At 42.5% G+C, this 13,883-nt stretch overlaps 1 protein-coding gene across 2 annotated transcripts in view; it reads right to left on the bottom strand.

Annotated features, from left to right (window-relative positions):
* Nucleotides 1-13,883, bottom strand: part of LOC147692459 (mitogen-activated protein kinase kinase kinase kinase 5-like) — a 742,536-nt gene that overhangs the window by 251,513 nt on the left and 477,140 nt on the right. Inside the window, exon 13 of one of the 2 annotated variants that reach the window (XM_086938659.1) lies at nt 9,264-9,342. In XM_086938659.1, coding sequence (XP_086794785.1) covers nt 9,264-9,342 — 79 coding nt within the window. Of the gene's footprint in view, nt 1-9,263; nt 9,346-13,883 lie in introns of both variants that reach the window. The other variant, XM_086938658.1, reaches the window with a different exon arrangement.

Below are 13,883 nucleotides of genomic sequence, written 5' to 3'. Positions count from 1 at the left end.
ATGTAAGTTACATACACACATGTCCTAAGGACATGTGTGTCTGTAACTTAATAGTTTAAAAAATGCATTTTTGTGCTTTTTTAAACAATTTTGCAAATTACCACGAGGTTCAAACTCGTGGTAATTTGCACTTGCAATTTTAAAATTCGCTAATTTTTTAACAATGATGCATTCCATTTAAGGAATCGCACAATTGCGATTCCTTAAATGCAATCGCATTTAAGAAATTCGCAAAATTAGCGAATTTGAACAAAAACTAATGATGCATATCAAAAAGCATTTTTGGAGTCGCAAACGGCCGATTTTAAGGAATCGCACCGTTTGCGACTCCAAAAATGCTTGATGCATCTGGGCATTAAAGTGTTCATTTGCAGATGCCAATGGTGAAATGAGGACCAAAAAAAAAGAATGGCTCATTACGGTGCTCCTCTGAACTGAGATACTAAAGTACTATTTTGCTATGGCTGCTCGAGCATATCGGGCCCCATAATCATGACTTATGACATTATCCAAATTTAAAACAGGGGAAAAACATACAGACCCTTAATAGAAATTGTGATAAAGCTGAATTAACCATTTTTTTATTCAAGGGAATATGGACAACCTTAAATTATCTCCAATTATGCTAAAAGTAGGTTGGGCCTGCCTTTTTAACTGAGCCACGATACTGCCAAGTGACAGTAAAGCACGTTAAACCACCAACCCGTTTTCCATATACCTCCTCAAATTTTCTGTTCTGAGCATTTTTCCAACCAATCCCAGTATGTTAAGACTTTCGTGTTCTCCAATATTGAAGAATCAAAAAGCGAGTAATCAAGAATGCAAAGGATACAAACTCCTGTCCCCACTTGCCGATACTGGTACTCTGACTCTGCTTGGAAACTCCAAAAAATACTACATATGCCTCCGGAAATAACTTAGCCTGAAGGCCAAGTCTGATGGCAGAAAGTTTTTCCCAGAATTGTCTCAGTTTGTGACAAGTATAAAAAAATGGAGCCAGATCCCAACCCCTCTCTGCTGGCAACAAAAACAATGATCCTCAACCAAGATTTTTAGTGATTTTTTGTAAAAAGGTAGTCACCTGTTGATGGGCCCCGTAATTGCGCAATAACCTATACCACGTTTCAACTCCTTGGAGATTAGACCTTAAAAGCGAGCACATAGCAGAATGGAAATCTTGACTAGCTTCCTGGCAGTTAATAATTATGAAATGCGTAATCTGCTGAAAACTAAAGAAGAAAATATTGGACTGATTACCACCACACACAAGAAGTTCTTGCCATACAATGCATTTATCCCTCAGAATAAAATGGCCAAGCTCCTTGAAGCCTCAAGAATTCCAAAACCTGATCTCAGAATGTGATATTGTCAATCCAACATAGTGACACTCCTGCAATGTGAGATAAGTATAACCCACTGCAATATGATTTATTGCATACATGGCTTTCAACTGACTTCCTTGTACCTAGTTTCCTTACGGAACTTTGATGTCTTAATAAAAACTAGCGTCTTGGTTTCTGCTTCCTGCATGATTTTTTCAAGAAAAAAATATCTACTATCCCTCTTTCCTCTAGCTATCTCGCCAAGATATCCAGCAAGGATGCCTCATAATATGTCTGCACATAAGGGAATGCCAACCCTCCCTGTAGAATATCGAATTGCAAAACCAAATATTTCCCCCTTGGGGCCTTCTTATTCCAGACAACATTTCTAAAAAGTGCATCCAAATCTTTAACCCCTTGCATGCGTCCGCGATTATGCGCCTGTGCGGCAAAATCGCGAGTGGGCAGGTTCATGACGGCGCCCAGCCGTCATCAGCACACGAGCACCGCGGTGCATGACGGACGGGGGCCGTCATCAGCATGCAAGGGGTTAAATAACTATTAGAAATATTGATGGGAACATTTGAAAGAAATCTAATTAAGGGTATTTTGATAAGTGCTGCACTACCGATCACATTCATGGGGAGTGACGCCCATCTTTCCAGTAGCCCCCGAATTTTCTTAATCACTGAAATGTAGTTCTGTGGAAATAGCTGAGAGTAGTTATTGGCCACATATATACCAAAATAGCATACTGGGCTTTGAGAGCAACCTTGCTGCTGCGAAGAAACGGGAAGATCACAAACCGGAGTATTAAACAGTTGCAGATCTGTTTTATTTTGATTCATTGTATACCCCCAATCCTCGTAAACTGCTCAATCTGATCCAGAACCCTCTGTACATTCACCTTATCAAGTTTCAAATAAAAAATGATTTCATCTGCAAACAACTTCAATTGAGGCATACCACAGTCCGCAGCACATATTGCTTCCTTATTCCGAATCCTTACAGCCAGAGGCTCAACGAAACATTTACGAAAAATTGGGAATAAACGGGTTCCTCTATTGATTGATGCTGTTACCCCGAGGTTGGAATTCACAAAAATCTTTTCTTGAGCCCCTAGATAAAAATTCTCCAGCCTTGAGATAAACTGGTTGGGTAAGCAAAACTGGAAAACAGCGCCTCCCAGTTAACCAGATCAAATGCTTTCTCTGTATCAATCCCCATTACTGCTCCACTGATCTGATTAAATGAGTAGTCTAATGCTTACATTAAGAACTCAGTGCTTGCAGCCATCAAAAAGGTTGTACACAAACCCACTCTGATCTATGTAAATTCAAGCCTGAGCAGCCAAAATAATATGCATAGCCCATATTTTCATCAATAGCTTATAATCAGCATTCAATTGACTAATGGGTCGATATAAAGTAACATTACTAGGGTTTTTATCTTTTTTTAAGGAGCTAACAATAGTTGATTCCTTAAAATTTGAGGGAACTTTGCCACCTTCCTTAATAAAATGAAATAGATAAGTTAGGAAACATGCAAGTTCACTTAAAAAGGCTTTATAAAACTCTGTCGGAAAACCATCACTGCCTTTCCGCTTGCCATTTTTGCAAGAGCTTCCTGAAACTCTGCCACTGTTATATTGGTGGTGATTTTATTGGCCACAGAATTCAACAGTTGAGGTAGCCTAATGGATTCAAAATACTGACATAAACTAGATTTCAAGGTTGAGTACTTGGTTTCATACAGGGTTCTATAAGGCTACAGAAAAACCAGGGACACTTCAGCCTCCTCAGTAAGTAATCTTTGTGTGTCTGGATTTGCAAACATTCTTACTATTGCAGCATTCTGCTTAAGCCGCGTACCAGGCCCAAACTTGCTTATCAGTTGTCATCATATTCGCTTTCCTGATATGCTTTAGAGCTTTTGATTTCTTCCATTATAAAAAAATCTCTCAAATTTTGCTTAGTCTTTTCAAGATAGTTCTCTAATATAGGCTGTGTACTCAGAGGCCTATTCTTGTTCTGAAGGGATTGATCTACTACGAATTGCAATTCCACTACTTGGTGTGTATGAAAGTTATCTTAGTGAGCTTTCTAAGCAATAATCTGCTCCTGAACTCTGACCTTTAAAGCTTCCCACACTGAAACTAAAGAGGTCGCATCCCTATTATCCCAAAAATAATTCAACAAATAATTTCCTCATTTCAAGAAGCCATTCTTGATTTGAGAGTAGGTATCAGTCCAGCTCCAGCTGCCACCTTGGCCTTTCCCTCCAATTCTACCATGAAAGAGACCAGCGAGTGGCCAGAGTAGGCATTTAGGGAAATATGCGAGCCCACCCTTTTAATTAATTGGGAAATATGAAAAAAAACAATGAGAAGCAGTATGAAAACGATGTGGAAAGCATTTATACAGTAAAATGCCTGAATGATCAGAACACCATTGATCAATTCATTAAAAATCTTGCTTCAAAGTATCAATCACTCTCTTAGTTAGGGACTTCAATTGCTGCTTGAATTTATTGGATGTATCCAATTCCAAATCCGGGAAAAAATGAAAATCCTCCCCGAAAAATTATCAGTCTCGCCGCCCCCATAGCGATGTTGTAAATCTGCAGTAACAGACGTACCTAATCAGTAACTGGGGCATAGTAGTTGACTAGATTTTGAGGGTTCACATTGGGGACTACTTTAAGCCATAGCCAGCTATCATGTGGATCCCTGATTGCTTCACTTACCAGCCAATCAACGCTCTTCCCCCCCAAAATAGCAAAACTCCTTACTGCATGCCCTGCCAAAGCAAAGTATACATAGGGATACTACTCCTGGATAAAAATATTGGGGAAATTATTCTTTAGATGGATCTCCTGTAAAAATAAAAACTCAGGAGAGAAAGAACGTCAATCACTTAATCAGCCACCCAAATTTATGCTTATTTGCAATGCCATTGACATTGCAAGAGAGGAACTTAACCTTGAGCCCCATTATAGATACCCTTTTCCTAGCTAATGCAGATTTCATGTCACTAACCCTATGTATTCCAAATCCTATTAAGATCGTGCTAATTTTAACTACAAGTGCTCCCTCCACCCCTGACTCCAACCCTTAAAAAAATCCACTCAAGTGACCCACAAAAAACGTCATTCCTGCAGGGGGTGTGGAATGCCCCTTGCAACTTCTACAGCTATAAGGGGTGCCATGGAGTTGCACTCAGATGCACACGTGATTTAAGCAGCCCCACCCTCACCAACCATAGACAATCAACACCATTGCACTGAAACAAAAACATTCATTATTGATTAGAGATCTTCTGAAGGAACTCCTGAGCCTCTACAAGATTAGTAAACAGACATATTTTCCCTTTTACCAACACCTTCAAAATAGACTGTTGCACTATGGAGGCTTGGGCACCCTGAGTCCTAAACAAGTCCAGCATTTTTACAAAGGCTTTACGACGATGAGCTGCTGACGCTAACATATCTGTGAGAATACAACAGTGAGGTATCTACAGGGGGAAAACATTTTTTTCTCAATTGCTTTAGCTAAGACACATTCCTCTACTTGGTAATCTGAGAAATTGACAAGGAAAGTGCATTGAAATTTCGAGCTGGGAAGATGTTGGGCTGGAGCACAATGAGCCCTTGTTTTGATTAGATCCCCCAGTGTTCAGGCATCACAAAGGTCCTGCTAATTTAACCCATTATTTGGGAACCTGTTGAACCTCGCGATGCTCTGGTACCCCCTACAATGCACAAGTTAGTATGTTGTGAGTGGTTTTTAAGCTCCTCAATCTTGGTTTCCAAAAATAACTTTTGTTTTCAGAGCTGGCTGACTTCTACGTGCATAGTAGTGACCTGATCTTCCAGTTCAGAAATGCTGAACTCGGCCTCCTTCTGTCTCTCTGGAATTTGAAACATAGGGCCTGATTACGACTCTGGTCGTACTCTTGTCAGACCGGCACCGTAGCGGAAGCAGGACCACCCCACTAGCAGGCGGCGGTCCCGCTGCCTGCATTATAAAGTGACAGCCTTCATGGCGTTATCAATGTGTATATTTAGTATTCCGGCTGGTGCTGCGAGCTGCAGCACACGCCGCATTACAAAATATACACATTTAAAACATCCCGCACTATGTGGCAGGCACCATGCGGTGCCTGCCACTTGCTGCAGGGATGTTTAGAGGGGCACTATAGGTGCCCACAGGCCCTGTAGCGGAGGGCCAGGGGGGAAAGGGGTCCTGCTAGGGGTCCCCAAAGTCACTTTCCGTCAGCCTTTTCATGGCAGGTGAACAGCCATGAAAGGGCAGGCGGAAAGTGACATTGTAATGCCTTTGGCGGTGCCTGACTAGGCACAGTCCTCATTGCAGGGAATGGCAGTCCGACTGCCAAACTGTCAGACGTGGCGGTCTTTCCCCTGGACACCTGAGCTCTGACTGACTGTATCCTAATGTGGCATTGGGACCAATGGCATGGATTGCGGTGGGACCCCCACTGATGGCCTGACAGTGGCAAAACCACCGCCATCATAATCAGGCCCATAGTTTCTTCAATTTTAGACAGTCTCTCATGCAAGGCTGCTATTTCGATTGCCTGTGAGACCATAAACTCCCATATCTAATCCAGAATAATGTTGAGCACGCTTTTGACATTGTGTTCGCTGCTACCTGGGAACCCCCTGTGCTCCTGTTGCTGATCCTATGGCTGTTGCCCCTGCTCCTCAAGGGGTCAGAGGGCCTCCACTGTCTAAGATAGTAGCTGGTCTTATATACCACTGTAAAGTACTGCACTAGGGGGTAGTTAAGCACGTGAAGCAACAAGCTCAAGCTTATCGTAGATTCAGGGGTCTGTACTACTGGTGAAGTGCCTGCAGCGATGAACTGAGATGAAGCAATGAGGACGGAAGCACCTGATTTCCCCTGTATAAACAAGGGGTCTTCTTTTTTTAATCTGATTCGAATCCGTCGCTATAGTTATCACCGCCTCATTTTTTCGAGCTCGAGATTCGATCTTTAAAGAAGAGTCTATTGAGCCTTCAGCATCTGGCTCTGATGTTCTGTTTCCAGCCCCTATCGCACTTACCTCCTGGATACTAAATGGATTCTCTTCTAAACCTGCAGAACTCGCTGGCATCTTAGACTCTATTCTCAACTGAAGATTGCTGTTCGCCTGGGCAGTCGCTAACTTTGCTTGCGCTGCATGTCTTTTTGCCCTCTGAGCCAAAGTTGGAGAAGAGCCCAAATATCTGGCTATATTCGCTATCTTAGAATGCTGCTTTCTCATATTTTTAAGGAGCTTTGTGCCATATTTGATCCAGAATGTATTTTTTCTTTCCCTATTGCTTCCAACTTAACTTTAGCCTCAGAAACTCCTCAACTCCATCGGATTCCAAGTCTGTCTCAGCTATTGCTCTAATGCACAACAAAGATGGGGGAATTGGGTGTGGTACACACTCATAGGTTTCACAACTCTGGCAAGCAATTAACAAAACCAGAGCAGCTGCTGCTTTTGCCACACATGCAGAAATGCCAGATCTGAGGCAAGATGCTAACCCACCCCGGCTCCTCGTGGCTAGCAGCACTCAACTCTGTTGACGTGGCAAAGCTGTTTCCAAATTGAAAGCACACAGAGCCCTGTCTTGCTGCTCACAGTAGACCGAGAAATCCTCAAGTGAACGAGCTCCTGTGGCTCTGAAGTTTCTTTGTTTGTGCATATAGCTGCTTCCCACTTTCTTTAGCCGAAATCGAGGAAGTCTCAGTGAGAGAGTTATTCAATCAGACACTAAGTTATGAAATCTGATAACCGATGTGTATATTACCTTCCTATTGTCAATTTAGTTGGATTGTTAATATTGTATCTCGCCTTTTTTTCTTTTTCTTTCATTTTTCATTCAAATCATGTATATTGTATTCTTATTATGCTTCATGAATTCTCAATTAAAAAAAAAGAGAGTTTTGCAGTAGCCTCCTGCTGCGGCTATGTCTGGACCTGGTCAGCAACAATGGCGGGAAATGGGGCAGATCATGTGTGCTAATGGCAGAGCATGTGAGTTAAGCCTGCCCATCCCCACCATTCCCCAGTGTCTCTTAAATATTACTCTTGTCATATCAAGATTACGATTATTTTATAAATGTGAGCAGTTCCTTTCCCTTCCATCTTTCTACATTTTCATCCATTGCCCTCCCTTATCTAATATTTTATTCCTACTTTGAGACACTCAACCTTTAATATCCCTTTTGAACAATTAAAAGGCTTATAGATAAATTTCATCTGGTATTTTGAAATGCTAGATTATTCACATGACTTTTTATATTTTGGTTCTGGTAACATTAATGTTTAGCAGAGTGGTATTGACATACAATGTAAAAGCAATAATAAGTGATGGGAAGTTTACATGATCATGACAGGGTAATGTGAAAAACAGATTTGCTCTACCCTTTATTTATTTAGGAAACCTTGCCTCTTTTCTTATATGCTCTCCACACCACTGGAGTCAAGCTATCCTGGCTGAAGACGGCTGATAGCCAGAAACCGGTCCTAGGATGCTTGATTCCGGTCCAGGAAAGACATGGCTTGGCAGTTCGGGCTGGACTGTTCCCATGAGGCACAGGGTCAAGGCTGATTTGCATATGGCCATGTCTGAACTGGGGTGGTGTGGAGTGCAAAAAAACTATGGATTTAGGCCCAAAACATGCTCTCCACACCACTGGAGTCAAGCTATCCTGGCTGAAGACGGCTGATAGCCAGAAACCGGTCCTAGGATGCTTAATTCCGGTCCAGGAACGACATGGCTTGGCAGCTCGGGCTGATCTGTTCCCATGAGGCACAGGGTCAAGGTTGATTTGCATATGGCCATGTCTGAACTGGGGTGGTGTGAAGTGCAAAAAAACGATGGATTTAGGCCCAGATCTCTGTACTGGGGTGAATGTATGACATTGTTCTGCATTCTGTCCATCAACTTTTGTTTTGCTCTTTTCTTATATATACAGATGTTTTGATTAGAGACAGTGCGGACTATATTTCCTTTTTGGAATATGCTGTAGAATACTAAGTCCCAGTTTAGAGGATCTTATTTAGGAATGATGAGTGTAAATAACAAGATGGCGGAGAGAAGAAAAAATCCTAATAGACCAAAATTCTCACCAGGACATGGTGTGTCAGCTTATTACTCCTCATGTACAAAGGTGGTAGTAGGTTAGCAATTAGACTAAAATGTGGGACTACCTAAAAGAACCAGCTATTGCAAGGACTTCATCTTAGTTCTTAGGGTTTAAATTTCATTGGAAGGCAAGGAGAGCAGGAAGATCAATGTTTAGAAAGAGTGTTAGGTATCAGTGAGAAAACTGCATCACTGAGAGCTACATACATAAATATAATAAATGACAAGCATGGCATTTAAACTGGAACTACAGGCCTGTTATCATCAAGAAAGTGAAATTGTCAGTTGGGATAATGATGATATGCTATTTGGTTCAGACTACCATAATTGTGGTATGCAGTGAAGGATGTGTACTCCAAGTAAATTCATAAAGTTGTTATGACCTAAGAGCACTGAATCACTGGGTAGTAAACAGATTAGTTATAGGGCCTTTACTGTGGTACTAATCTCGACATGATTACCAATCCAAGGAAAGGATCCTGTATTTGCGCAGCTTCAAAACAAGAGTATTTAGCTCTTTTTTGTGAGAGATAGGACACATTTTCAATTGAGGACCCTTTTGGGCTGGATAACTACAGTGCCTCTATGAGCCTTGAAAAGGTAGTAGAGACATACAAATCGGAGTATAGCTTCAGGCCGGTGTAAGAAGCAGCTTCTGTGAGCTGCATTTCAGTGGCACAAATTTTGACTTTCTGGGTTCTCCAGGTCACACCTCTCAGATCCTTGAAGCACGCCTGTGAAGTCAAAGCACGGGTGACCGAACATCAAGGGAATACATACAGTTGTTATCGGAACTTGTCCGTTCGGCTCTCGCATGGCGATAAGTGGACTGGATCTTGCGTGGTGCGACTGGAGAAGGCTGCTGTAAAAGAGAAAAGAAAAGACAAGTTTACTTGTAGTACAATGGTGACAATGGGACTTAGGTGAATTGAGTGCCCCCCACATTACCCAATATTAACTAAGGAAATAAGTATCACAGCGTGGCCAGCTTTAAGGCATAAAGCTGGCTTGATCACAAAGGGGCAAATTACCAACGAGTAGCGATATTTATCGCTAACTAGGCTTTGCAACGATTTTTTTATCGCTAAGCATTGCCGGAAATTATCGCTGAGATAACTTGCTATTAGCAACGTTTATCTTCAAAGCGATAATTTGTCCGGCGATAGCGTTAATATCGCTGAGAATACAGCGATATTCACGCATTAAGGACAAAATGCTCTTAGCCATGTTATCCACCTGTCATTGGATAACGTGGCTAAGAACTGGTCTGAGCAGGCGTTAGTTTTTGGCGATAGCGGGAATGTTTCCATCGCTACGCCCGCCTTGCTAATAGGCGATAGCGACGTTAGCAACTGCTTTCTGTCGCTAACAGTTTGGGTACGCCCACTTTGCATGTCATTAGCGATAAATATCGCTGACATGCAAAGCGGGCCCCAAAACACTCGCTATCGCCTAAAAGCTTGCTAATAGAGCGATAGAATTATTGCCGCTTAGCGGCCGAAAACGGCAGCTAAACCGGCGATAATTGCCTATCCCCCCCCTTGGTAATATGCCCCAAAGATCCTTCATACAATCCTATTCTCACTTTTCCTATCTGACATTTACATGTTAAAACATGGCCGCACACCTACGCTAGTCTGGATGCATACATCGCTTTCCATCATGTAAGTGATCCATAATTCATATGTACCAATTTTCAGTTTAGATTTTTATTGTATGATCATAAGATTGGGCTAATGCCAATAGAATTATCGCCGGTTTAGCGGCCGTTTTCGGCCGCTAAACCCATGTTCGCAGAGTGTACGGTGCGTACACCCTGCGATCGCAGGGGTACGATGCATTCACCCCATGATCGCAGGGGTACGCACCGTACCCCGCGATCATGGGGCGTACGGACTGTACGGTGTATATGTGATTGTGTGCTTTTCCGTACGAATCGCCCTTACCTGACGTGGACCGTACAAATCGCGTCCTCATACCCCGTTCCGGATCGTACTCATCGGGTCGTACGGCATGTGTACGAGTCGTACGGTTCACTGTTTCAGCCTTGCAATACGTACGGATCGCGACGATTCAGACGGATTGACGGAATACGGATCATACTAAGCGACTCGGACGGACGGGTACGATTCGTACGGAGAGGGCTCCGGATGCGAATTGTACGGATGTTTTTTCTCCCGAATCGGAATCGACCCCAATGTTAGATTTAGTATTTTTTTAAAGATTAATATACATCAATAATTTTCCTTATACTTTCTCATTAGGAGATCTTCGCCGCAGTGGCACAGTTCTCCATTTACATATAAAAAATTATGGCACTAGATTTACACTGTTAAACGTGGTGCAGGAGGCTCGACTTGGGGGTGAACACATATAGGTATTGTACTAAGAGTAACTTTACACTTGGAAATGGTGAAGAGTAAAAAAAATCTAATGTTAATACCAGGTGCAATAATAGATTTACACATGAGTAAATTTACACATGGCAATTTGCCTTTGTGAATAATCCCCAAAGTTTCAACTCTTTAGGTCTAACAGCAACTAAATGATAAGTATGGATGAAGTACATCCACTTGGAAGAGGGGAATAAAAAGAGTTGTTTTACTGCTCAAAACAAATTGGAAACATTGGCATTGTTACTGCATGGGCACATATTGCGTGGCCAAGGAAAAGCAGTGACCTCTCGAGGTAGGCTTCATCCTTCAGATGCCCTCATTGTTGGTCGGTTTGACAATCTAGTGATGGCAGAAGACATGCCAGTATGCTATTTAAAATGGAAAAGTGGCTAATTAGGTTTTCATCACATATGTAGTAGTTGCCCCAATTGGTAGGCTCAGTCTCAAATGTGTACATGCTTCTGATTGGTATCACCCTAAGTTCTCTGAGGCTGCTGCTCCTCCGAATCAGTTGTTTCCCCAGAGGGCTTGGATAACTCCTATCAACCACACAGTAACATGTAATTTTCAAGTTGGATCCGAGCAGATGATCAGCTAAGCTGGGCTGGTTGTAGTCAGGGGAAATTAGCAGTTTATGACTCACCATCAAGAAAGTGAGATAGGAGTAAGTCTCAAGCTCACGAAGCACAACATCAGATTACTTAGGAAGAGTAAATATACCAAATATGCTGAAAACCTGAAAATTAACACATACGATGCTGCATCTCAGAAAATGTGTCTTTTCCCTTTCTGATCTTGACCCAAAAGACCTATTAGAGATTTGTAGCTGACTTTCTGTATGTGGTTCAAGTCAAGTCAAGTCAAACATGCTTTATTTGACATAGTTATAAAAGCATTACAGATAAAAATGTATTATATAAAAATAGAATTAGAATTTACACGAAAATGTAAAAGAAGTTTTTAGAATTCAAATTCATTACAATATTATTTAAAAATCGTCATATTAAAATACATCAAGTATTCAGGTGGAAAGTGCATTATCAAGGGCCTATTCCTTTACATTTTTGTTTCTAATAATCCAGGCCCATCCTAAAAATTGGGCCTATATATATATTACAGGGCTTGGGTTTGTACAGATGATTCTGGCAGCCACAATTCCACTCCGAGTACCCAACAGTTTGGCCATGGGCCGCAGCCAGACTCTGCGCGGGGCAGAGTAAGCCGGACACACAAAGAGTAGATGACTAACTGTTTCTTTGGGATCTGGGCAAGATGGACAAGAGATGCTCCCACCATTAGACCATCTGGATGTGAAAGCTCTAACAGGTATACTACCAAGTCTCAGTTGGAAATACAGCTTTCTATCCAGTGGCTTCGTTATGTCGTCCCAGAATGTCTCGAAATGGGTCTCATCTTTGAACTCCATAAAGACCCCCGTTAGTGAAAGTGGGGGAATGGTCCTAAAGAGTTTGGAGAATATCATCTCCCAGTACAATTCCTTAATAGCCTTTTTCGAAGGAAATATAGCATTAGTTAGGTCTTCCCAGGTCTCCATCAGACCCAGCTCACTGAGAACCGCTCTAATTCCAGTGAGCCATTTTATCTGGTGGAAGACATCACTTTTAATAATGTCCAGAAGTCCCATGGCGAATATTTTCAGCTCCGGTGTTATCCATAATCGCCTCCAGTATAATACTGGACGGAGGTTTGCAATAATCTCGCTTGGTTTCATGCCAAGGTCCTGGAGAACCGGGCCCATAGGGGTACTATGGGGCAGCATGACAAGGTTACGTAGGAACCTGTTTTCAGAGACAGTTAGTTTACTTAGGTTCCTGTGTCCCCAGATCTCAACCCCGTAAAGTGCTGCACTCACAGCCTTTGCATTGTAGACCATGATTGCAGGGGCCATCGGTTTTGTCAGGGACCTGGCATGTTCGCGAGTCAGTGCCCCTGTGATTTGCCTGTGCTTGAGGGTGGCTAAATCAATCTGCTTGTTCCATCGAAGATCATGCTGGATGGTAACACCTAAATATGAGAACGATTTTACTTGCTCCAGGGGTAGGTTATTCATCAGTACCTTCCCTCTAAATGACTTGTGTTGGTTAAAAGACATGAATTTGGACTTTGAGACATTGATTTCCAGGCCGTGGTCAGTACAATATGTTTCGAAGATCCCAAGAGCTTTTTGCAAACCACTTGGGGTCTTGGAGACAATGAGACAGTCGTCGGCAAACATCAAAATTGGTATTTTGGTGCCAGCTAAGATTGGAGCATCAACGTTTGCCTCTATCAGGATCTTTGCCACATTATTAATGTAGAGGGAGAAGAGGGTAGGCGCTAACACGCAACCTTGGCGCACTCCTCTCTCTACCGGAAACTGATTTGTAACATGCCCAGGGGGGCCCCATCTTATCTGGGCATAATTATGCTCATGTAGTTTGATGATCAAAGAAAGAAGAGTTGGGGGCATGCCCATGTCATTCAGGACAAACCAAAGGTTTGGCCGCGGTACAAGATCAAAGGCTGCCCTCAGATCAATGAAGGCAGCATACAGGCTGTCTCCCCCCAGTTGGACAACCTTCCAGTAGAGCATGGCAAAGTGTAATACTTGATCGACTGTGCTTATGCAGGCTCTGAATCCTGCTTGGAGGTGGGACAAGATGTTCTTCTCACGCTCCCACTCGTGGACTTTGTTTAGTACCAGTCTACCGTAAATCTTCTGGATGGTATCAATTAGACTGATCGGGCGATAATTTCCTGTGAGCAATTTGTCGCCCTTTTTAAAAACAGGGATTAGTTCCGCCCCATTCCAGGATTCGGGTATTGGGGATCCACTGGCTATCATGTTTGTCAGTAATAGTATATAGTTCCCCCAGAGCTCTCTGTTGTTTAGGAAGATGTCTGCCGGGACACCATCTATGCCTGGCATCCTTCCAGGGATGATAGAGTCCAATGCATGTTGGATATCCATGGTAGTAAACAGATCTTCCGTACAGGGGGTATA

The sequence above is a fragment of the Lissotriton vulgaris genome, chromosome 9 (assembly GCF_964263255.1).
Source record: "Lissotriton vulgaris chromosome 9, aLisVul1.2, whole genome shotgun sequence".
In the NCBI taxonomy this organism is placed as follows: Eukaryota; Metazoa; Chordata; class Amphibia; order Caudata; family Salamandridae; genus Lissotriton; species Lissotriton vulgaris.
The sequence above is the reverse complement of the archived record's forward strand: the minus strand, read 5'-3'. Positions and strand labels throughout refer to the sequence as shown.